At 37.5% G+C, this 23,888-nt stretch overlaps 1 protein-coding gene across 1 annotated transcript in view; it reads left to right on the forward strand.

Annotated features, from left to right (window-relative positions):
• The window catches only part of LOC140246131 (muskelin-like), a 15,570-nt gene extending 784 nt beyond the window's left edge, over nt 1–14,786 (forward strand). The window contains exons 2-18 of the mRNA XM_072325570.1: nt 721–790; nt 2,280–2,422; nt 3,664–3,752; nt 4,717–4,826; nt 5,736–5,873; nt 6,905–7,097; nt 7,584–7,696; nt 8,500–8,613; nt 9,041–9,198; nt 9,592–9,787; nt 10,409–10,541; nt 11,232–11,299; nt 12,087–12,163; nt 12,651–12,840; nt 13,152–13,316; nt 13,791–13,901; nt 14,616–14,786. Coding sequence (XP_072181671.1) covers nt 721–790; nt 2,280–2,422; nt 3,664–3,752; nt 4,717–4,826; nt 5,736–5,873; nt 6,905–7,097; nt 7,584–7,696; nt 8,500–8,613; nt 9,041–9,198; nt 9,592–9,787; nt 10,409–10,541; nt 11,232–11,299; nt 12,087–12,163; nt 12,651–12,840; nt 13,152–13,316; nt 13,791–13,901; nt 14,616–14,693 — 2,146 coding nt within the window. The 3' untranslated portion in view covers nt 14,694–14,786. The remainder of the gene's footprint in view (nt 1–720; nt 791–2,279; nt 2,423–3,663; nt 3,753–4,716; nt 4,827–5,735; nt 5,874–6,904; nt 7,098–7,583; nt 7,697–8,499; nt 8,614–9,040; nt 9,199–9,591; nt 9,788–10,408; nt 10,542–11,231; nt 11,300–12,086; nt 12,164–12,650; nt 12,841–13,151; nt 13,317–13,790; nt 13,902–14,615) is intronic.
• The last annotated feature ends 9,102 nt before the right edge of the window (nt 14,787–23,888 follow it).

Here is a 23,888-nt window from a genome sequence, read left to right on the forward strand (position 1 = left end):
CTGTCTTCGGTAACTGAGGAGCGGTTGAATCTTGTTGTCATGGAATCTGTAGAATTCAGAGAAGAATAGTTGAGGGGCACTTTTTTTGCACCCATACATAGGAATACATACTACATAGGGTGTCACCACTTCGGTCCCCCACTTTTTTTTTTACCCCGGAAGTGGCAAAATTAGATTGAAACCTTTGAACGCGCTAAGGGTTTTTTTTTTCTTCCTTTTTTTTTGCTTGTCAGCTGAAGAAACCCGGAAGTGGAATGAGAAAGATGTCCTGAAGACTTTTGTTGTTGTTTTTTTTTGCCTGTTGAGTGTTAGCTCATGAAACCCGGAAGTGGGCCTCCGCACTTTTGAAAACGTGGCGCTGGCCGTGTGCTAGATCTAGACTTGAGACTGTCTGAACCTCATCGATTACATATAGGCCTACACTGTGTTATACAGTTGTTATTGTCTTTGAAACCAAATGACTGTCTCGGCTCCATCCCAGGCAATTCTAACGGTAGCCTGTATAGTGTAGCTAGGGCCCTAGGCCTGCACGTCTGTTAACTGAAAGCGTATTATTGTTCATGGCACCTTCATGATACCTTCATGCTCGCCGACATGGAAATAAAATGACAAAGTGAGGAATTCCGTATTCACATGTGCATAGCAAGGCAAGTACAAGTAGATCTGCTGACATGATATATTGTAGATACCCTTATTTTTTAATGTTCGTTGTGTTTGCAGAAACATTCTGGTGGACAAGCCAAGTTCTCAGTCTTCCAGATGGTCATCTGATAATAACTGTACAACTCAGGTATGTAGTCGTTGTATGGATGAATTCAGTTGGTTCTTTTTGTTTGTGTTTCTTGTGTTGTGTATCCTATGTTTTGGGTTTGTTTGCAAGAAAATTTTCCTGTTGTGCTGTGTACTGTGCATGACTATAAACCATTGTCTATGGTACAACTTACTTGCTACAGTGAGCTTATTTTGGAACCACGTCACAATATGTCATGAGATTTGTATGAGAAGATTTTATCAGAAAGAACTGTCACTACTTGTATTTCTCTTTCTTGCCTTGTTTGTTACCACAAGATTAAAAGAACAGGGGAGTAATAATAATAATAATAATGATGATGATGATGATGATATTGATGATGATGATAATAATAATAATAATGTTAATGATAATAATAATAATGATAATAATAATTGACATTTTTAGAGCCCCTTTTCCACTGGATACAAAGCGCTATGAGATGTCATCCCTGGTCGCCATAGGAGATATTAAAAAAATATATACAAATTACCAGGCAGCGACAGTACAAGTCCAGTGCACATATAGGGACATCAAAATAAGTAGGTCTTCAAGTTTTGTTATAAGTGATCCAATGTTGGTGATGATTTCAGAAGAGGAGGGAGCTTATTCCACAGCCTAGGAGCAGAAGAAGAGAAAGCTACTAGGTGGATGCTAAAGTCCCAATACATTGTACGCACTCCATCAAGGACTCGCTACCAATGCACATCTTGTAGACATGACACACACACAAACCTACAGTAGTGCAAGATGTGCCTCATCACACACAATTGTGAGAAGTTAGACTCACTTTGTGTTGTATAAAAGTTTTATGCTTATTGCATGCATGTATACATTGTGTTATCTACCTTTTTTTTTTTTTTTTCAATGGTTGTACAATTGTAGGAGAAGGTATGACTGATTCTATGCCTGAGATAAGTGGTTTTGCGATTCCCCAGTGGATGATTGTATTCATAGAAAGCTTGTCATTGGAACAGGAAACAAGTTGAACATTCTCTTTCCCACCCACCCCATCTTTCTCTGCACAATGTGAATATTTGCAGACCAATGAAAGATCTCACTTGAAGTTTGCAAATACACATTACATATTTACAAATTTACTTTTTTCAAATACTCTGTATTTGACACATACTAAAATGCCAACTCTCTCACATGCGATACACTTCTTTAGGGCTTAATTTTTAGTGACCATCAGTTGCTCTACAAGTACACGTATGTTAGTATCAATAGCAACCTATGGACATCCATTTGTAAGAAATTTCATTATAAGAAGATAAGTCTTGCTGTCCCAAGTGTCTCTTGATGGGGTTCGCCTTTATTTTTTTAACTCTTCAGGTTCTAATTAAACAATCTTTTTAGAACAGTCTTTTCTGCATTTTGTGCTGCATCAATATACCAGGTAATACATAATTTTGTTTAATGTCCTTTTTGTTATAAACTAGTGCCTGACCTTCACTGATGCTTGTATGCAATATTCAATCCTTCACAGTTTATCATTCTACGGCTTGAGAAGTGCTCCCTTGTAGACAGCATCACCTTCGGAAAGTATGAGAAGTCAAATGTTTGTAACCTGAGGAAGTTCGTCATCTATGGAGGGCTGACAGTGGAGCACATGGTCGAACTGGTTTCCAGGTACATGCTTGTTAATTCTGCAGGATTGACATCTTCTTCTTCTTCTTCTTCTTAGGGTTCTTCTTCTTAGGGTTACATAGGGCGGTGAGTTGGCTCAGTCGGTAGCGCGTCTGCCTCACGATCACGCGGCCCGGGTTCGAACCCGAGTCTGGACTGAGCAATGTTGTGTGTAAACATACCGTCCCCTCTAGCAAGAGGCAAAACACTCTGTCCCTCAGATAGGACATAAAATTGAGGTCCCGTGTATGAGAGAGTCACAGCTCATGCACGTAAAAGATCCCGCTTCATTCATTCATCGCAAAGAGCAGGGTGTCTAACCCGGTGAAGTGGTCCCACCCCACATCTAACTGGACCCCATGGAAGACCAGCTTAATGTAGCTGAATATGGGCTATCCAGCCATCTTCACAGATGGAAAAAGAACAACAACAACGACGCCTACATCCTTCACTCTTGAAGATTATTGTAGGCTTAGACATTCTTGGTACTACAAACATACCAGCCTGCTTGACCAGGGCAACTAGAACTCATTGGTGGACAAATGATAAGAATGAATACTTGTTCTATTAAAGCATGATGCCCTTGCCCAATTGCAAATTTTGGCAAGAAGGAGAAATCACTTTTGTAATGCCTTTGCCTTCCTGGAAAATTCTGTTTGCAGTGATGGTATATCATATTAAAGATTGGTGAACTTCACAGTGACATAAACTCTTATAGTCTGTGAATAACAAGATATATTTGCTTGTATTCATATTTATTTGCAGTCCTTTCATGGACAGTGAAATCACTTTTTTCGTACAGAAAATTTGCTGCATCAGGGTTTTGAAAAATGAGATATGGAGCTTTGAACTTATGCAGAAGAAAATTCTTTGTCGTAGTTATTGCAGTGTACGTCAGTGATCTTTTCAATGAGAATCCACTGTGCTTAGTGCATGTATGAGCCAACCATTTCAGATTTCATGTCATCAATGTTTTCTCATTCTATTCTCAGTTGTAACTAATATAAAGAATTGTGCTCAATACTGTGCAAAGAGTATTTTGCTTCATGGACATGAAATGTAGTATTTCCAGTTGAATTGCAGGTGCATCGCATTTCCACAATATGTTCAATCTAGGCATTAAATCTATTTTGGATTTCTTTATCTTTCATTACACAGGAACTTGCACACTGTATGATATTCCAAGCTTATGGTAGGCTCCATTTACTAAACATATCTTTGTATGCTGTTGTGTTTACATACAGTGGCTTGAAGAATGATAGTGCAAAGGAAACATTTTCAGTGAAGTATGTTGTGAATGGAAACCCTGTGCCTTGCCGGTATATCAAGATTGGTAAGTCCAGTCATAGGTGTGACACCTATCAAGTTTGTAAAAACTGTTTTCAGTAATCTGAGTACACTTCTCAGGGTGGCAAAGAATGAGCTTAGCAAAAAACAAAAGCAAAAACAAAACAAAACAAAACAAAACAAATCAAAACAATGAAAAGCAAACAAGAAAAAAAAAAAAGAACCACAGAAGTAAACACAAAAAAATCAGGACATACTGTACGAGCTGAAATTTTCGCGTACAGATATTTTCGCGAATTGCTACTAGGAGAACATTTTCACGTGTTGTTAATTTCGCGGTTGGGAGGTCTAACTGTGCTTATCTGTTCGCACGTTGTTATTTTCGCGTGTTGTTATTTTCGCGGTTCAAAGGCGATTCGCGAAATTCGCGAAAATAAAACCACCGCAAAAATTTCAGCTCGTACAGTACATGTATTTCACTGGCTGTGAAGAAGTTTGTGTGCGTGTGTGTACTTGTAATTAGATACAATTTTAGTAATTTATGTTTGCCATTACAGTTCAGTACTAAGTTTTGTTAATTTTATAGAAAGTTGACAGGAAAGGTTGGGAAGTGGTCTATTTGTGTCTCTATCCTATCAAATATTGAGTGCATGCTAGACTACATGTATATTATATATCTTTCAGCCATTAAATATATAAGTTTTCCTGAAGTCATGTATACAAGATTGTGTGAATAAGGTTGGATTACAAAGCTACCATCACTCTTCTGTTCTGGCAGCTGGTAAATGTAAGCATTTGTTTATTATCAGCCTCTGAAGATGGTGTACGAATGTCTCTTGGAAACCAACCGAAGTATCAACAAATAAAACAAGCAAAACGAGATAGTATATTCTACTTACCTCACAACACAAACCACTGTAAGAAATTATCATTTGGGGTCTAACAAGGTCAAGTATTAATGAAAGAACTTAAAATTTTAAATTGTTCCTTTCTTGACTATTTCCACACAGTGCCTCTGCAGTCCTGGGGGCCTGGCTTCAGCTGTAGTATATGGTATGTGGAGCTGACTGGAATTGATGATCCAGATATTGTACAACCCTGCCTCCTCAGCTACAACCAGGTATGCACCTTGTACTTGTCACCTGTGTGCTTGAGGCCACAATGGAACCACATCCTAACCACAGCCATAAGCTTATGCCCTGGCTGTGTTAATAAGATTCTGGAAATTATATGTCCATTACACATTGCGAACTTATGTACATGAAGAATGATTCACATTATGAGACCCAAGTGAAAAAAAAAAAAGTAGCCCGATCAAAAGTCAGGAAAATATTGTTTACCTTGACATTTTATTCATGGAAGGCATAAGTTCACCAGGGAATATATGATGCAGAGGTAGAGATCATTCAAATGATTTAGTTGCTTATGGTAAAAACATAAAGAAGTAAAGATACTTGATGTCTGTTTCTGGCAAGTACAATGTAAGTGTTAGAGTGAACACAGGCCCAGAATTTATATGCTAGATGGCAGCATATGCTTTTATTGTTCATTTTTATTTTTATTTTGTATTTTTTTAAATTCTTTATTTATTTATTTATTTATTTTTATTTTTATTTTTATTTTTTTTTTTTTTTTGGGGGGGGGGGAGGCTGCATACTATTTACTACTAGTAATCACTGAAATTTGTTATTAGGTGCTCTGTATGGCTGTTTTTCATGTTATTACACAGACTATAATGCCAACAACTTCAAAAAAGTATAATTCATTTATCAAGTCACAATGCTGATTGTAGTTAACTTTAATCAGCCCATTCACTGCAAAGCCATTTGCCAAATCTAAGAGCTGGCCACCAATGGCCCCTTGGCACTTACCCACCGTCTTGTAATAGTACTTCCTAGATTGGAGTCATTTTGCTTTTTACATTCAGACAAATGCTCATATTTATGCGGAGTTGCATTAGGATCACATTAAAATGGACCATTCCTTGTAATGTAACCACTCTCTGTATGAATCTTTGCTCCTCGTACAGCACCGTGAGAGCCAGGCCATCAGACTGTGCCTAAAGCACTTCCGCCAAAACAACTACCATGAAGCCTTTGAGAGCCTGCAGAAGAGGGCAAAGGTCAACTTGGAACATCCTCTCCTAACAGAACTTCACTCCAAACTGGTAAATCTTGCTCATTTTGGGGGGTATTTTTTTTATCTTTTTTTTTTTCCCTTCCTTTTTTAGTCGCTGCCTTTTGCGAGCTTTGGGGAATATTGATGTGTTGATTGTCTACATGTATATTGTTGTATGATTGTTGTAATTATGTTGAGTGACATACAGTACACTCTTCTCTGGATTTGTAAAAATGTCTCGTAGTTTAAATTAATACTCTTTTCCTTTTTTGTGCTCTGACTGGGCTGAGGATAAAAGATAAAGAATGTATCACATACTTCTTTCTCCAAAAAAAAAAAAAAAATGAATTAACAAACATAAATGCTGTGTAATTTGTATTACATCAACATGTATAATACTGTGCATAAGTTTTCATTTTCGGCCGCAAATTGCCTTTTTAAGACAAGTAGTCCTGGATGATTTGTAAAGTGATATAGGGATGTAGCCTCGTAATTATTGTCTATCCTTCAAATGATAATATGTAATGACTTGGATCCATCAAAACAAAGTAAATTATGTGTGTGTATGTGTGTGTGGTAGTATATCTGTGATGTAAAAGTGCCAAATTTATTTGAAGCTTTGCAGTTGTGTGCAGTTTGTGCCATTTTCACCTTTAGCGTACCCAACCTATGTGAACATCAAGCCATATGTGTAGCAACAAGAAGCTCTAGACAACTCTTACACCTATCTTGAGATGCTCATTGAAGTTTCAGAGTCTAGTGTTCCATGATGCAGACACTGTTCAGATAGTGATGATGTGTTGTCATGTAGGTAATTCAATAAAAAAGGATCACACTGGTTAATGTAGTGCCCCCTTCTATTAGTTTCGTGCCATTGCTTACAAAGTACAAGCCCTACAGTAATTTTACTCTTTAATATTCTTATTCAGGTAAGTATCTTGTTCCTTTTTGAAGGCAACAAAAAGGTGAACCGTGTTATGTTCAATGAAATGGTAGATTCTAGTGTGCCATGCAGACAATGTTCAGATAGTGATCATATTTTACTATATATACAGCATCTGTTCGTGACATTTTGCGCAGGTAAGGCAGGGGGACTTTGAGGGCTGCGAACACATCATGGACACAGCGCTACGAGATGGCCTCTTCTGCTTCTACATCTCGAATCAGGACTACAAACCTCTGTGGAGACTAATCTCGCCTCTAACAATGGCTGAAGATGAGACTAGGCCTGGCATGAGGGGTGGTCACCAGATGTGTATGGACATCAATACCGGTAACCATTACCTCTTTACAAAGTAAGGGTTGGAGAACAAAATACTGTATATGCCGCATACTTCACAAGGATTTCATTCTCGTGAATTTAGCTTGTCAGGTGCTATTTGCGAATTTAAAGACATGCGAAAATATTGACTTTGATCGAATCCCTGACATGAATGTGACATGCTAATATACATTTCTCCATTTAGTACTGTACCTCATGATCACAAATTTAACCACTTGCGAAATTGTCGGGAGGTCCCGGTTCATGAAAATTGGGACTTGCTAAATATATTATGGCATATACAGTAAATGTTGATATTTATCAAAACTGTGTATTGTAATTCGGTTGGTTTTCTATTCTGCTGCAACGAATACAGGTCCTTGTGCACTCAAAACAAAAAGGTGTATGATTGGATGTAATGTGTGGAATTTGGTGAAAGACAAATATCTGTACCAGTGTAGTGCTTTAAATTGATATTTATTTGCTCTTGTTTTCTAGAAATGATCTACATGTTTGGTGGCTGGGATGGCACCACAGACCTAGCTGATTTCTGGGTGTACAGCGTTCAGAACGATGAATGGACGTGTCTGTCTAGAAACACAGAGCAAGAGGTAAGAGTGAGACACTTGGGGAAACACTGCAAGCTGTCTGGGAGTAGATTTAGTGCCTCAAGGCTCACTTTCTAAGAGATACAGTTTTGATGCTTTCAAAATGTCAGCTTTGGAGAATCACAGTTTTGAACACAATATTCTGTTACAGAAAATACCAGGGATGCCTAGTGTTACCGTACCTTTGGGTAGTATTTACTTCTGTTTTGTTATGGTTTGTTTTTGTCCCAAATAAAGTGTACGTAGTTCATGGTTTCTCTAGTGCCATTTCACATGGTGCATGATTTTCAAATATGTACAAACTTGCCATAAAGATATCACAACCTAAACACACTTGCAGCTGAGTTTCCAAAGTCTGGAAAGTTAATGGAAAGTAATATTTTTTTGTTAAATTTCATTTCTACACGTGCCTATTACTAGTAAGGTATACTGTCTTTCAAACAAAAATACACTTTTTCCAGCCATAGAAGACTGCAATGCCATTTACAAAGTTGGCATCCCTGAAATGTGCTTATGATTCACTACTTCAAATTAGTGTGTATTTATTCATTATAAAAATTGTTCTTGTCCAAAAAAGAAAAAAAAAATCACAATAATAAAAAAGTTGCATGTGTAGAGTTCCTAGATAAAGACTGATTTTTTTTTTCTTTTTTAATATTTCAGTTGTCTTGCAATGGAGTACATGCTTTCTCAAGTTATTCCATATTATGGATGTGAACTTATAGAATATATGTACTAAGCATTGCAAAGCTAGCTTCTGTCCAATAATCCTCCAACAATGACGTTGCTTGTTCTTTTCTCTCTAGGGGGGCCCGTCAGCCAGGTCATGTCACAAAATGTGCCTTGACCCATGCCGGCGTCAGATCTTCATCCTCGGGAGGTATATGGACCAATCCATGCGCAATACAACACCGCTGAAGGTGGGTGAACCATTTCAGGTCTTGTGTATTAATTTTTATATGTAAATACATGTTTATATTCCTGTAAACCATTCAGGTACATGCAGTTTTTAAACTCTGGTGAGCCATTAGTTGTCAGTCATTCAGCAAAGTCAAATTAAATGGAGAAGACGGTCACAAGTGTGAAGTGATCTATTTAGACTATCATATTTTGGGAACTCATGAAGTTTATAAATGCAACACATATGCTTGGTAAATGCTGTCAGTTTTCACAATAGCTGTACTCCTTGAAAGTGGGGATGGGGAATGAAGTACAGGTATCTCATTGAGGGACAGAGGTTTCTGTTATTCATAGAATTTATTCTAATCTGAACAGAGAAGGGGGCTTTTTCCAAGTTTGTCACCATAATCTTGATGTGTGCTGCTACCCTTGTTCTTACATCGCCAGAGTGACTTCTATGTTTATGATATTGCAACTGGGAAGTGGACACTCATCTGTGAGGACACAGGGTCAGAGGGTGGCCCGAGATTAATCTTTGACCATCAGATGTGCATGGATTCGGACAAGTCCACCATCTATGTCTTTGGAGGCAGGGTGCTGACCAGGTGAAGAAAAAGTCAAGAGAATTCAAATCAAATGTCAGGCTTAGTGGAAAGAAGCTACGAGTTCTAGACAAACCTGATGGAGAGATAAGATGCCTCCATCTACATTGTGAAGCATTGGGGCAGTCTACTATTTGCATGAATATACTCATTGTTAAATAAAGTTATGCAAAGTATGTTTCTGTTTACACTGCACAGGAGAAATGAAAACATGCAAATGTAAATGTATGCAATTGCTTAGAGGAAGGGAATTTGTCTCTATTTGCTGAATAAGTCATAACTTTGTTAGTTTGTGACAGCACCATGCCAAAAATGAATCAAGCATTGCTATGACATTGTATGGGTATCTGGGATACTCGCCCAAAATGTTGACTAGCATGTGTTTTGATCACACAGTTCTGCGTCGGCTGAAGAGCGCCCCAGTGAGGGCTCGTTCAGCGGACTGTACGTCTACCACATCCCGACGAACACGTGGCAGCTGAAGAGACCAGACTGCAGCTCGCGCCTCCACCACCTGCACGCACAAGAGGGGCTGAAGCGCCCTCTCAGAGACATCAAGTCTAGGACTGGCCACTCCATGCTTTTCCATCCAGTGAGTTTCACTCCCTCAGTCTTTGACAGAACATCTTGTTCTCACTGGCTGTAGTATGTTCAGTGGTTCATGAAGTCATGTGATACTACGCTTTTGCAATCTACTTGGAAGACATGTGAATATGTAAATTCCAAATATGCGCCTGTAAGTGTGTCAGATGTGTCTTCAGAATACCGTAAAAGCCGTTGTTTTTGCATATCTTGCGAATCGCTGTTGGGCTGTGAATTTAAGAACACACAAAAGATTGTCACCTGATATTCATAGACAGGCATTAGTGCACTTACGATAGCCTCGGTGTGAAATTGCGAAAACAACATCTTGTGAAATGTCTATGACCTCATTTGCAAAAATATCTGTATGTAATAATAGTAGTCTTTACAGTAAACAGATTATGTGGCAAGCAAATTTGATAGTGTTCAGATATAAATGTGTCAAATTGCAACTGATTGGTAAATTGCAGTACATCAACCTAAATAGATTCATCAATTTGAATAAATATGTCCTGCTGTATTACCACACTGATACTTCCATCGTGGATGAGATGTCACCTTGATGATGTTTTTGGGAGTACCCATATACAAAGTAATCTATGTATCCAATTTTGCTTGGTCATTAAAACAGGAGTCGAGGAAACTGTTTATATTTGCTGGTCAGAGGGGCAAGGAGTACCTGAGTGATTTCTTCACATACAATGTAGACACAGATGAAATTACCATCATCTCAAAGGGGGGAAACACTGGCCAACCAAGTGGAGGTGAGTGGTTTAGTGTTTGTAAAAAGTAAAGCATAGTACCACATAGCAAAGTAATAGGTAGCTTTCAAGAAGGTAACGATGGCAACCATCATCGTTTTGACAATTTTTAGTCTTTTTTTTAAGGACAAAGTCAACATGTTTCTGTTTCTTGTCCCCCCCTTGCCCTACCCATGTGTGCTCAAGTGCAGTCCAATATTGCAATATTTGATGCAACTAGGTATTTCCACAGTAAAAAGTACCCTGAAAAGTACCCTTTTTTAGTGGAGATACCCCAATGTCATGTTATGACTAGGAGCCATCTCTTGGGGAAAGGATGGGGAAGATTATTTTTACAAGTGAGAAAAGTTTATGGTACAAGTGTATAGGCCTGCTGCAAATAAAATCGCTTTAAAGGGCTTGAAATAGAACAAGAACATGTATACCAAGGGTGTTTTTCATTGAAGGGATATTTCCACTGCTATTCAGTGGAAAGTAAACTGGAATGCTGCCTGAAATGAATGCTGAAATGGTAATAAATACCTTTTGCTTACTTTGTGATCCCAACCAAAGCGATTCTTGATTTATGTGAAAGTCTGACAACACTGTGCAAAGGGCCTGTTCACATTTGGCTGTCATATTACTGCTTTTGAGTACCTGGTACATTTTGCCTATTGTCACTGAATTGGATATTGTTTGTGCTCTATTGTACAGTTCCAGTGGCTGGGTTCACTCAGAGGGCTACAATAGATCCAGATCTCAATGAAATTCATGTTCTTTCAGTAAGTATAAGTAGTGAAATTAATTGATTTAGGAAGTGCCATTTCTTGATAATCAGCTTCATTATGCCTAGATATTTTTAATGAAATATTTGGGTTATTGAGTTCAGAGGGATAAAAGAACTGTTCCTGTATTTTACAATACTGTCTCCAACATATACATATGTGCAAACTAATTGCTTGTTTGTTAGTTCTTGGGTTTTTTATTTTTTTATTTTTATTTTTTTGTATTGAGATGTGAGGTTATTGTTTTTCCTTCATTATATCACCCAGGTGTAGTATCTGCTTAATTTGTTAATCCTAGTTACTCTTCACAATACCAGCTTATATTTGAAGCCTTGTCTGCTGTCTTTCCAATGTTTTGATGAGGAGATGATGTTGTCAAAGCAACTACATCATATAAGCAATAATGTGATGTAGTCACATAGAGCCAACAAGCGTCCATGAAATTAATATTTCCTGTTTAGGTCTTGATTAAATGATTTTGATGTTCATTCCTGCTTACAATCATGCATGATCTTTTTAACTGCACTGAAAGGCATTTTTGTGCAACAGTCAGAGTTGATGATGTTTCCTTGTGAAACAGTCAACCTCCTGTAAGTCAAATTTGTTTGAATCAGAGCAAAATGGCTTCAGTTCAAGCAGTCTTGATGTACAAGCAAGCCAAATATTGTAGGATGCAGTTGGGACTGCCCTCGAGCCTTGACTCGGCAGAGAGGTTAACCTTCTTATATGAGGTAAGAGAGAGGTGAGCTGACTTATATGAGAGTAACTGTGTGTTTTGTTACAGGGTTTAAGCAAAGACAAAGACAAGGAGGATGCAATGAAGAACTCTTTCTGGGTCTATTACATCAAGCAGGGGAGATGGTAGGTAAACCATGATTATCAAGTATGGCAGAGAAAGAAAAATCATTCACCCGCCTAAACAGGCACTCGTGCAATTGTTATATGTAATGACAGACAAGTGCCCTAATATTTTCGCTCGCCCAGCGGTGGCTCTAGGTTGTCCAAGGCTCATGGGTATGTGTAGTTTCAAAAACAGTGACACAGTCGCCAAGTGGACAGTCTGTGCAGAAGCTCTGTGCCTGTCTGCTGTAATTTATTGTATCACTTCAATGCCTTGATAGTGATAATGAATAGCTCTTAACCCAGTTAAGCACTCTAGCAAATCATAAAACTCTATGTTGCTATCTCAAGTTCTGTACGGATTATATTTCCCCACTAAGAGTCAAAAGCTTAATCAAATTCCACTCGAGGGCTTTATGTGTAGCTGTGCTACATTCACATACGTAGATGTAATGATTGCAGCATTCAATTAGATTTGGGAACACATTTTTCTGTCATGCACCACAAGGTCCTGTGTCTACAAGAACGAAAACAATGACCAACAGTACTGGAAGCAGCAGCAACATGTGGAGCCCTGTCCCCGCTATGCCCACCAGCTGGTCTATGACCACCTCCACAAGAGACACTACCTCTTTGGGGGAAATCCCGGCAATCACAACAGGCAGCGCCCTCGCTTGGACGACTTCTGGTCACTCGAGGTATGGAAGATTTTAAAGGCGTTGTGGCCTCTATCACATTCTCGGCAAATTCAGCAATCAGTTCTGTCAATATTTGCATCGATTGTTGATAGGAATGAAGAAATGCTGTCATGCTTTAAGGTGAGTATCACTTGCTAGCAATTGAATGATGTAGGAAGTGATCCGAAGACAAATGAAACTTACAACATGTGATCTTGATGCATTGATGAGCATTTCAGAGACAATATCATCATTTTCTTGAAAGGATGTTTACAGATGGTGATCGTCCTAAATCATGACCTTTGCCATTGTGACTTTCATATTGAATGCAGCTTTGTCGGCCAACCAAGGAGGAGTTGCTACGGCGATGCAAGTACCTGATACGTCGTCATCGCTTCCAGGAGACTGCCATGTCCAACCCAATGATGGCGCTGTCTTACCTCCAGGGTGACCTAGCACAGATGGTCAACCATGAAAATGCAGAAGAAACCAAAGAGGTGAGTGTGCAAAAGACAGAGGTGAATGCTTTTTTGTGCAAACACTATTTCAGTACTAACTCCTGATTATAATGCATCATGTAGAAGAATCAGTTCGTGATAAACGGCTATTGAAAAATGTGGTAGATGAAAGGCTCATGTGCAGATTTATGATGACTTTCTACATTTGATTTGATGCACTTCCTGAATAGTTTGAACAAGTTGATACAAACAGTTTGTGTAATTTTCAGTGCATGTATTCAAGGGTTTCTTTGAGCATCTGGTCAAATGTTTCATATTTGATATTTTGATATTCTCTACCTTTCAGCTTTCACATGTTTACAGGGTGAAAGATGTTTCAGTTGACTTGTTGAATTAATGCATACAACTATGAGGTCAAATACATTTGTATGTGTTAAACTTGTCTCTTCAGTACACTGATGAATGCTACTCTGTGCTATGACTGTATCTTTTTTTGTTCACTTCTCCTCTCAGTTTCAGCTCCTTGCCTCCAGACTGTTCAGCCCCGGTCTGGAGGTACCAGAGCATCTTCTCATGGGACAGTGTACAGAAGACACGCCCCCTTTCTATGCCAATAGAACGCAGGTTAGTATTCATCACCGTCATGCTTGCATTTAGTAAAACACCCATGGAAGGAACTGTTATATTTTTATATATTATCTTTATATATATATATATATATATATATATATATATATATATATATATATATATATATATATTATGTTATATTTTTACACCCTGAAATAGCATTCGGACAGTTTAATTATATTGGAAGTTATCAATGCGAAAATTCGATTGTAATTTTTTTTTTCAACATACTGTGTATATATATAAAAATTGGTTAGTTATTTGAAAGAAAACTGCCAGTCTGGAGGACTTTGTTTTAACGGGAGTCACCTGTACAGTAGCAGTGCCAATCCTGTCAAGCCAACTCATTTCCACAAAACTTGCGAAAACCTTGCAAAAAAGCGAAAACCACAAGACTACCAGAAGATTGCTTAGAGTAGCAATCTAGATTTGTAATACCTCTAAGGCTCTATTGTAGGGTCACAATTAAGAAAGCATCTAACTGGCTAGACAAATTTTGATGATGTTGATATGATATGCATGTAGGCATGGACAGCATTAACCACATTCCAGTGTTTATTTATGTTAAAGTTTTGCAGAAAGTACATGCACATGTGCCTATAACTCTATCAGGCAAGTTACATTTGTTCGTATTTGATGCACCATACTTTCCTTTCTGCCACTAATTTCTGTGTCTACAAAGTTATGCAAATCTTTTCCTCCTTGCAGCTGTTTGATACACTGGTCAGTTTCTTCCCAGAGGACATGTCGCAACCAAAGGAGAATCTCATCGATTGTATACTGTGACATTGTGTTTCCATGGCAACTGGAGGAGCACAAAGTCCTCGACTGCAACACGTTTCCCTTGTTCAGTTTTACGATAAACATGCCATCAAAGTGTCAACAAACTCCCAACTCTCCAATACTGCTATTTAAATGGTAACGTGAGCATCATATAGTATTATAAAGCACTGTTGGCATCATATGATATTGTAGTAACGTACGTTTAAGCATCAAATGGTACCACTATTGAAAGACACCGGGATATACAGAACCCGGCAAGTAGAGATCTTTTTTTTTTTCTTTTTTTCTTTTTTGTCAGGGGAGTAGAGCTCTGTCTTGTGGGTGCTTTGTTTTTGCTATTGAGGTATTAAATACATAACAACTCCTGTCTTGCACCGCTTCTGTTGAGAATATTTTGCACCTTGCAGTAATGCAAAAGATGTGTGTCAAGTGTAATTGAATAATACAATGCCAAACACCAATATACTGTATACATTATATACTTCATGATACATGTAGCTTAATTTTTCACGAATTGGAGGCAGCTGATATTTGGAAAATTGGCGAGTTCACTGATAATCCTGAAATTAACAACACAACAAAATATTGCCTAAAGCACACAAATAAAATGTATAATTAATTAAATGGTGAGAAATCACAAACTTTGCTTCTTGAAAAGTAATGATATTTATTTCTATGTCTGTTGCTTGGGTTGTAGATTTTGAATTTAACCACTCCAAACATTGTCTTAAAAGTCCCAATTTGCAAAATTTGTGGTATATCCTGTGACTGCACTTACTGACACCTATTGCTTTTTCCTTTGTATGCTTTTGGTGGTGATTGGTAGACAACCCCATAGCATTGCACACACTGTCCAAAGTCCCTTGTACAGACAGGGTTAAGTTTGGCTAGTTGTAGCAACTGCGATGGCTCTCCTTAGAACAAACTGCACGGATGTCATTCTCGGCGAAATTCTAGTGAGTTGCTGCCAACAGTGGAATCTGAATATCTTGATGATTTTTAGTTTGGCTTTTCTTTTAGGTTTGCTTTACATCATTATGGCTGTCTCAGGTTTGGTACAGGTGAAATTAAAACCTAAGTTTTGTCAAGTGTCACATATTATGCATGTGCATATTTCTGCAGATCTGAAAAGGACAACCATGAAAATATTAAGATGAGTCAGTAAAAACCAGTGAAAATTATCCTCGTTGTCACAGTTGGGCAAAAAAGGCAGTTGTGCAATAATCCTGTGGTGAAACAAATCCAAGTTGTAAGTACCAACGTAGCTGTTTTTTGAACCTCAATGTAGCAGAATTTCAATGCTGGATACTTGCATGATATTTGTCAATTGAAAGTCTGAAGATTCTAGTCATATCCTTTTTCATAACCAATATCAACTTTAGTGCTGGTGTAACACATTAAAATATGAAAAGAAGCATGTTATGACTGCTTCAGGTTACATATTGCCCAATGGTAGGAAACTTTTGCTTATCTTGCCCAATGCTATGAGCTATTCCTAGGCTCAGTATTTCCACCCTCCTATTCCATTAGTTCAAGTTTGCTTGAGATTTTTTTTTCCCTATCATCTGTCAGTTTGCCCAATTGTTGAGGGTGTATAGTGTATGCAGTGAGTGCCAAGGTATTTAAAGGTGGGGGATACCTTTTACAGACCTCCCAAAATGCAGCAAAACATTAAGTATGAACCTCAGGGGACTTGTTTAGGCCACTGCTGAGAAATTTGGAAGTCAACAGTTATCTACAATTTGAATAATGCACAAAACTCAACTACTTAGTAGTTTGTGTGTCAGCCACACTTAAGCCTTTTTGTTGCAGTCTTCTGTATTTTTTATCTATAAACACAAATCTAAAAGTATAAGAGCTGATGTAATAACATATAGAGTGTGTGGCAAGAATGTATATAGAAATGTTTGTAAGTTTTGATGAACTTGTTTCACAAAATATACATGATGGACACACATGCAGTGCATGGGTCTGTAAAGGTAGCCTAGTAATGTATTGGAATTTACGGTGAGCCCCGAAAAAAATTCAATTCAAAATCTAACGGTCAATAAAAATGTACTAAATGTAACCTTCCACTTTCAATACTTTATGGGAGTTTCTAAAATGATACTCTCTTCAACATACCACTGTATTTATACAACTCTTCATTTGAGGCATGCAAATGGGATTCCCTACCTTTAATAACATTAAGTAGTTTTGGCAACAGGTCCTGAGGAATACTGGACTGTCTGTTGGTGAGATTGTATTAAAAAAATGAGAAACCAGTCCACAGTGGTCACAGCGCCTCTTCCAAGGTCACATGTTGGAACACTTTTGTTTGCACAATGACCATCGATGTTTGGGATTTGATTTCTCTGAACTTGATATATTGATGGGATAAAATGTTACAAGTCAGTGATCATACCAGGTTTGGGGGCAGCTATAGACATCAGGGTCAAGGCAAAATTGTAAAATTACAATGTTGGTTTCTTCATGTTATTTGACAAAATATTTCACAATTGAAGAGTACAATGTAGGTCCATTTCTGACATTTCACTGTCTATGTAATATCTGTTTGCTCACATTGTAATTTTCATCAGTCTTGTCATCAGGGTCAAGTAGTGCATGGCTCACAAAATTTGGGGCAATTGCCAAGCTTGTTCACATAAATGTTAATGATAAGCCATCATTTCATCTCATACATGGAGTTTTACAGGGTAGTGAACTGAATAGAAAGTGAGGCTCCCCCCCCCCCCCCAAAAAAAGAAAGAATCGTTCAAGTCATTGTGACAAATACACTATTGAAAATAGAGATGAGAGTTGGTGTAAAGAAAGGTACAGCAGGGAATACTGGGATGACTTGTTGTCACATCTCCAGAATATTGCATTGTTTTTGCAAAATTAGATATAATGAAGTAGTTTGACAAATGGTGCCAGGTATGTTCATTTCTTTCTTCTTCCCCTTTCCTCATATTTCCTAATATACTGTAAAAGTGAAAATTTTCACACATTTTGCTCAACATGAAATAAGCTTGAAAATAAAAGCAAGCACATCGTTTTGCTTGTTTTATTTAATACTTTTTCATGTTTTGATTTTGTGGAATTGAAAACATGTGAAGTTCATCTCAGCCGGATTAGCTAAAAAATTACAGGAAAATTTTTGCATTCGTCAAAATGAGTTTGTATAAATAGCAATTATACTCCAAGGACTGTTTGATGTAAAAGTGTGTAATATGTGTACTAAACACACAGACTAATACTGTTAACAAGCTTATGACATACTTGCAGCTACGTTGTACGTGACAAAGCAGGAATTTCTGTTTAATTATCGTGAGAGTCACTGTTACGTTGGCATGCTCAAAGAAAATTGACCATGTGACTGCCTACAGCCGTTTGGATTTCAGAGTACCATTGATACTGCCCTCTGCTGTTGATGCTGGAAACTGATGATGATGATTGTGTGCTATATATGTTGCTGCGTAGAAGGAGACGACAGAAAGCAGAACTGTCACCCAATGGCAATGTACCAATTTTGTATCTGATTTTGGTCCAGATTATGAACAAAAAAATAGTCCACTGACTACCCTTCTCCCTCACCTTCCTCCAAAAAAAGAAAAAAGGGGGGGGGGGGGGAAGCAAAATGGAAGACCAACAACTGTGATGTACCTTCCCACCTATAATCATAACGAGACATCTGATATATTTCCAATTTTATTCCTTTTGCAGAGGAAAAAAAAAGTTAAATTACTTGTTCCCCAAAACTATTTCCTTCCTCCCCCATTTGTTCAAATAGTGTTAGTAACTTAATGAAGGAATTTACATTGAGTATTCAGTGTATATTCACCAATCATGAAAAGCAATGTACTTTTCAAAAGCAGACAAATAAACAAAGACAGCTTTTACTAGGAATTCATGTGAAGGTTTCTGTCATGTTAAAATCACATAATAATCATGTACACAGTTGAGATGAAAGAAACAAGGTGTTATTTCACACACCCATTTTGGCATAATCCTATTATTAGACAAGGTATATACCTGCTGAACAAGGGCGCCGACTGGAACAGCAGAGGAAAAGTTGGTTAAACAATATAAAGGGGCGGGACTGGAATAACAATGCTGGATCTATTCATGACAGCTTTCATGTCCTCATGTCCCCCTAACAACCCCAATGTTTGGAGGATTAAGTGAGTGAGGGAGTGAAGGATAGTATACTGCCTAAGCATGTTGGCTCTCGCAGACTACTCCACTAGGGGTATGTTGTTTTGATGTACTTAAACGGTCACAAGTGGCAACTGGTATACTGGCCGTGATGGACCGTAAAAGGTGCCACTTGCTATCATGCCATGAAGATGTCGATGTGTGCAAATGTTGTGTGTGGTACAGGGAAGCCCCGTCACAATGAGCTGGCTTGCGAGATATATTTTTTTGGTGAATATGATGGTCTTGATTTTCTGTGAATGTATTCAACTGGTCTCTTTTATAGTATGTTGGTAAAATCGGCATTCCTTGCTACCTTGATCTAGCAAGATTACTCTGCACCTTTTCAAATGGTGTGATTAATATCTGAATACTGACAAATGAGGCATTTATGGGAAATGCTGCATTATAAGAAAACAAACTGTGAGAGAAAACAAAAATGTGAGGATATTTCTTATAAGAGCAGTGTGGATAAATGCAAGTTGAGCTTATGAGATATTGGTACCAATTTACATTCAGTGATGTTATAAATGCACAATCACATCTATTTTAGGGTAATCAGTCAAATTCATGACCTATGCTACAATATACATACATGTAGCTTGGCAACAAGGGATGATGCTGTTTCCCCAAAATTTGTGCTTGTGTTAAATCCTGAGAGATGTGCAGAATACCTAGACATGTATTTATGCATGAATTGCCTTCTGCAGTCAAATGAGACATTCAAATGCTTTTAGGAAACTGTGATCCACAGAAAAATTAATAATCATTGATAGTTTATTCACAAAGTTGGCTTGAAGTGTGCTTCCTTATTTGGTAGTGTCGAGAGTACATACATCGCTGTCAGAACTTGAAGTACATTGTATCGTTGTGTATGGCTGCAGCTCAAAATGGTTACCAAAGTATTTCTCAGTACACAAAAGATGCCAAATATATACATATCTGTGGCATGATGTTGTAGAAGAGTATATTGAAGTGCATCTATTAAAAAAGCATGTTTTGATACAATTTTGGTTTTCTCTGTGTTCAGTCATGAGTTAGTAGAACAGATTTTTCTGACATTTCGCAAATTGAAACTACGAAGTGTACTGAACAAGATGTCACCACTTCTCAGAATTACATGAAGTCTGAGAAATCTTGTGCTATGTTTGCCAGAAAGGGATATGGATGTGTCCATGCTCTAGCTATTACTTGTTGGGAAGTGTGCTCATCATTAATGTGAAACAATTCTACAGTTGGCTTGCTTCGATGTTTGATTGGAAAAAAAAAAATGAAACTTTTATAAAGTTGGTTATGGTACACCTTGCATTGAGTTCACAATATTTTTGTTTTGAGCCAAGATTATGCAATTACAATGTATATGTGAAGAGAAACCAACAGAGTCAGTCCTAGCACCTACATGTAGTTTACTCGATTATTAATGGCTGGATCAAAAATGGCTGCAACATGCAGTTTGACAGAGTGTATCTTGCTGCTGTAACAAGGTAACTAATTGATGACTAGAAGGGCATGCCATCATTTTAACCCTCTCTGAATGCAGGGAAACTGATCCTTGAATGTGTGAATTTCTGTATGTCCAGATATTTAGGTGGTGGTGGATGTGAGGCCAAGCCAAGATGGAACTAACAAATAAATAGCAGTACTGATATTTTATCAAATATAAATATTCATTCCTTGCTGTCTTCTATGCGAGAGTGAGTGGGACGGTTGTGTACTATGTGTAGTGTATTGGCAAGCCATATTTTCTTTTCCATTTGAAGGAAAATACTGTATGTAGATGTCAACCAGTCTAGCAGCTTTCTAATTCATTCTCTAAATCAAGGGTATTCCAAGTAATCCAAATAACAGCAAAATACAAGCATACAGAACTGTATTCTGCAAATTAATGTGATAATGCTATTGATGTTTCTTCAATATCTGACTCGCCCAAATTGTGTTACTTGTAGTACATTGTACATATATTGGTAATGAATCATACGATGCATGTATTCTACATTCTAGACTGCTTTATGCATTCACACTACATGTACACATGTACAGTGTATACATCAAGCATGATCCGAAGGACCTGTCCATCAGAGATTTTAATGCACATTTTATTGCCCAGATTCTTGGAGTTGCACAATCACACTGCATCAATCCCTCCACTCTGGGTGGTATTGCTGACCTGTGTGCAGGTACTTGTAGTACATTGTACATATATTGGTAATGAATCATACGATGCATGTATTCTACATTCTAGACTGCTTTATGCATTCACACTACATGTACACATGTACAGTGTATACATCAAGCATGATCCGAAGGACCTGTCCATCAGAGATTTTAATGCACATTTTATTGCCCAGATTCTTGGAGTTGCACAATCACACTGCATCAATCCCTCCACTCTGGGTGGTATTGCTGACCTGTGTGCAGGTTGAGACCTTTCTAAAGTCCTGTAGCATGAAGTGTGTACACGCAGTGGACTTTCGTTTCTCAAGAGGATGTACAACCGAGTACATAGCAGGCATCACTCTTTTTATTACATGTACAATGAACATCACTGATTTTCTGACACACACACACACACACACAAAAGAAGGGGAAAATAATAAACACCACATCAAACATGACATTAACTTGCATCCCTTGAGAAGTCCATACAAATTACATGTACAGTATTTACATTATACAGTGTACATGTATTTGAAAAAAAGACTGTAGAGTGCCAGTTGAATTCATTTTACTGTAAAACATGATATATTCGCGGCATGAAATTTTCGCGAATTGCCACTGGCATTCAATGCATATAGTGTAGACAAAAACTTTTTGTTTGCAATTTGATTTCGCGAATCTGGGCACTCAAATTAAAATGCATACAAACATTCCTCATTTTACACTTACAGTATTCTTCAAAAAATATGGCTATAAATGAAATTATGGTGGACTCCCGTATTAACAAAGTCCTTGGGACTGGCAGATTTCTTTTGTTATATAACCGAACAAATAAACAATAAAAACAAATAGAGCTGATAATTTTGCGACCTTGATTTTGATTTCGTAGTATTAAAAAACGAAATTTCATTGAAACTGTGTTCATTATAATGGGAGTGCACTGTATAAAAATTCTGAACAAATCTCTTGGCATTTGGAACATTGAACAAGGAATATCATCTTGACATGGATATCAAAAGTGAGCTCTCTTTCATGTATACCTCAAGAAATATTTACAAAAGCCTTATTGACAAGGTGACACTTATACACATGGTACACACTTTGCATATCATTTTAAAATGAGAACTTTTAAAAGCAGTCCTGGAGCAATAGCTGTGAATATTTCTACTTACATTTCGTAGCTCACTCTTCAGCCTCAATCCAAACAATATACACACATAATTATGGAATGTTACTTTGTCTATCAAACACATAACATAATTTTGGGACCTGACAGCTGATACAGGACATTTGTGCAAAGTTTAATGATGGCAAGCCCCTTTTGCAAGCACACATACAGTAGATGACCATAAGCATTTTTTTTTCCCATTTTCATCCCTCTCCCTTAAAGCGCATAGAGACACTATGGTAGTGATATGCACTATATAAGCACTGTATTATCAATATATTAAGCATCAGAACAAGGATGCTGACTTATACATGTACTACTTTGTTAGGCACGCAATGTGGGTGTGTTGCATTAAGTCTATAAAGGAGAACTTGGCAAATGTTTATGATGGACATCATCATCATTAAACACTCTCCATGATACTCTCCATGATACTTACCTGAGTTTAATGTATTTCATATGATAGCAGCCTATTACACTCTGAACATGAATTGGCACTGAGTGCAGACAAGAGGTGTGCACGGCCCTTATAATTGACACAAATACTACTGCACATGAAAGTGTAGCATGCCACGGCTTCTTACATAATTTTGAACCAACATGTACAGTGAGTGTGTAATGCAGACACCAGCCTACACTTCACTGTCTAAAGATACAAAAAGGTCTTTTTGTATTCCACTGAGAAATTTAACAGCGAATGAAATGTGACCACCCAGCTCAAAACCAAAAATGTTGCAGATTAGGATTCTCTCCAATGCACCAAAATATGCCATATGGGTTGCTCGACTCAAATTGTCTCACCTGGAGCATATAAAAAAAAAAAATCATTTCTTTTCAATTTGGTCCAATTTGAACAATGTATATCATATCAAAGCCTAGAGCTTGCTCTTTAAAATAAAAGGGAATGCAAACCCAAAGAGCAATGTCGATTGAGTGAAAGCAGCAACATTAGTAGAACACATCAGTTAAAGTTTGAAGAAAATCAGACAATCGATGCAAAAGTTACAAATTTTTAAAGTTTTTGTGTTGGAACCACTGGATTAGGAGACTTCTAGAGGTGATGACGTATTCATGAGTGGACAACAAAATAAGGAAAATATAAAGAAAATTCTACAAAAATTCTTTTTTTCATGAAAATTACAAATTCCATCAACTTGATTCTGACATATGTTATGGGTAGCAATTATTCCCCCTGCTTTCTGAAAGCAGTTAGTCAGGTGCTCTTTCATAACGCTAAAAAAGTTAATTTTTGTTTAATTTTCTTTATATTTTCTTTGCATTGTTGTCCACTCATACGTCATAACCTCTAGTAGTCTCCTCACCCAGCAGTTCTAACACCAAAACTTTAAAAATTCATAACTTTTACATCGATTGTTCCATTTTCCTCAAACTTTCACTGATGTGTTCTACTAATGGTGCTGCTTTCACTCAATCCACATTGCTCTTTGGGTTTGCGTTCCATTTAATGTCTAAAGTGAAAATTCATTTTGGCCTACTTTTTGTGGGTTATGAGCTGAGTGGTCATAGATATAATTTCTGTGCAGTCAAAGTCTGGTTTAGACAAAAATACACATGAATATAAACTTAACCATCATGTGTGACATAATAGAAAAGTGGACATTTTCACACCTGGCCAGGTAAGATGAATTTTACATGTTTATTATTTCGCAGAATCAATGATATGATATATCATATAT

Source organism: Diadema setosum, chromosome 2, assembly GCF_964275005.1.
Source record: "Diadema setosum chromosome 2, eeDiaSeto1, whole genome shotgun sequence".
Classification (NCBI taxonomy): Eukaryota; Metazoa; Echinodermata; class Echinoidea; order Diadematoida; family Diadematidae; genus Diadema; species Diadema setosum.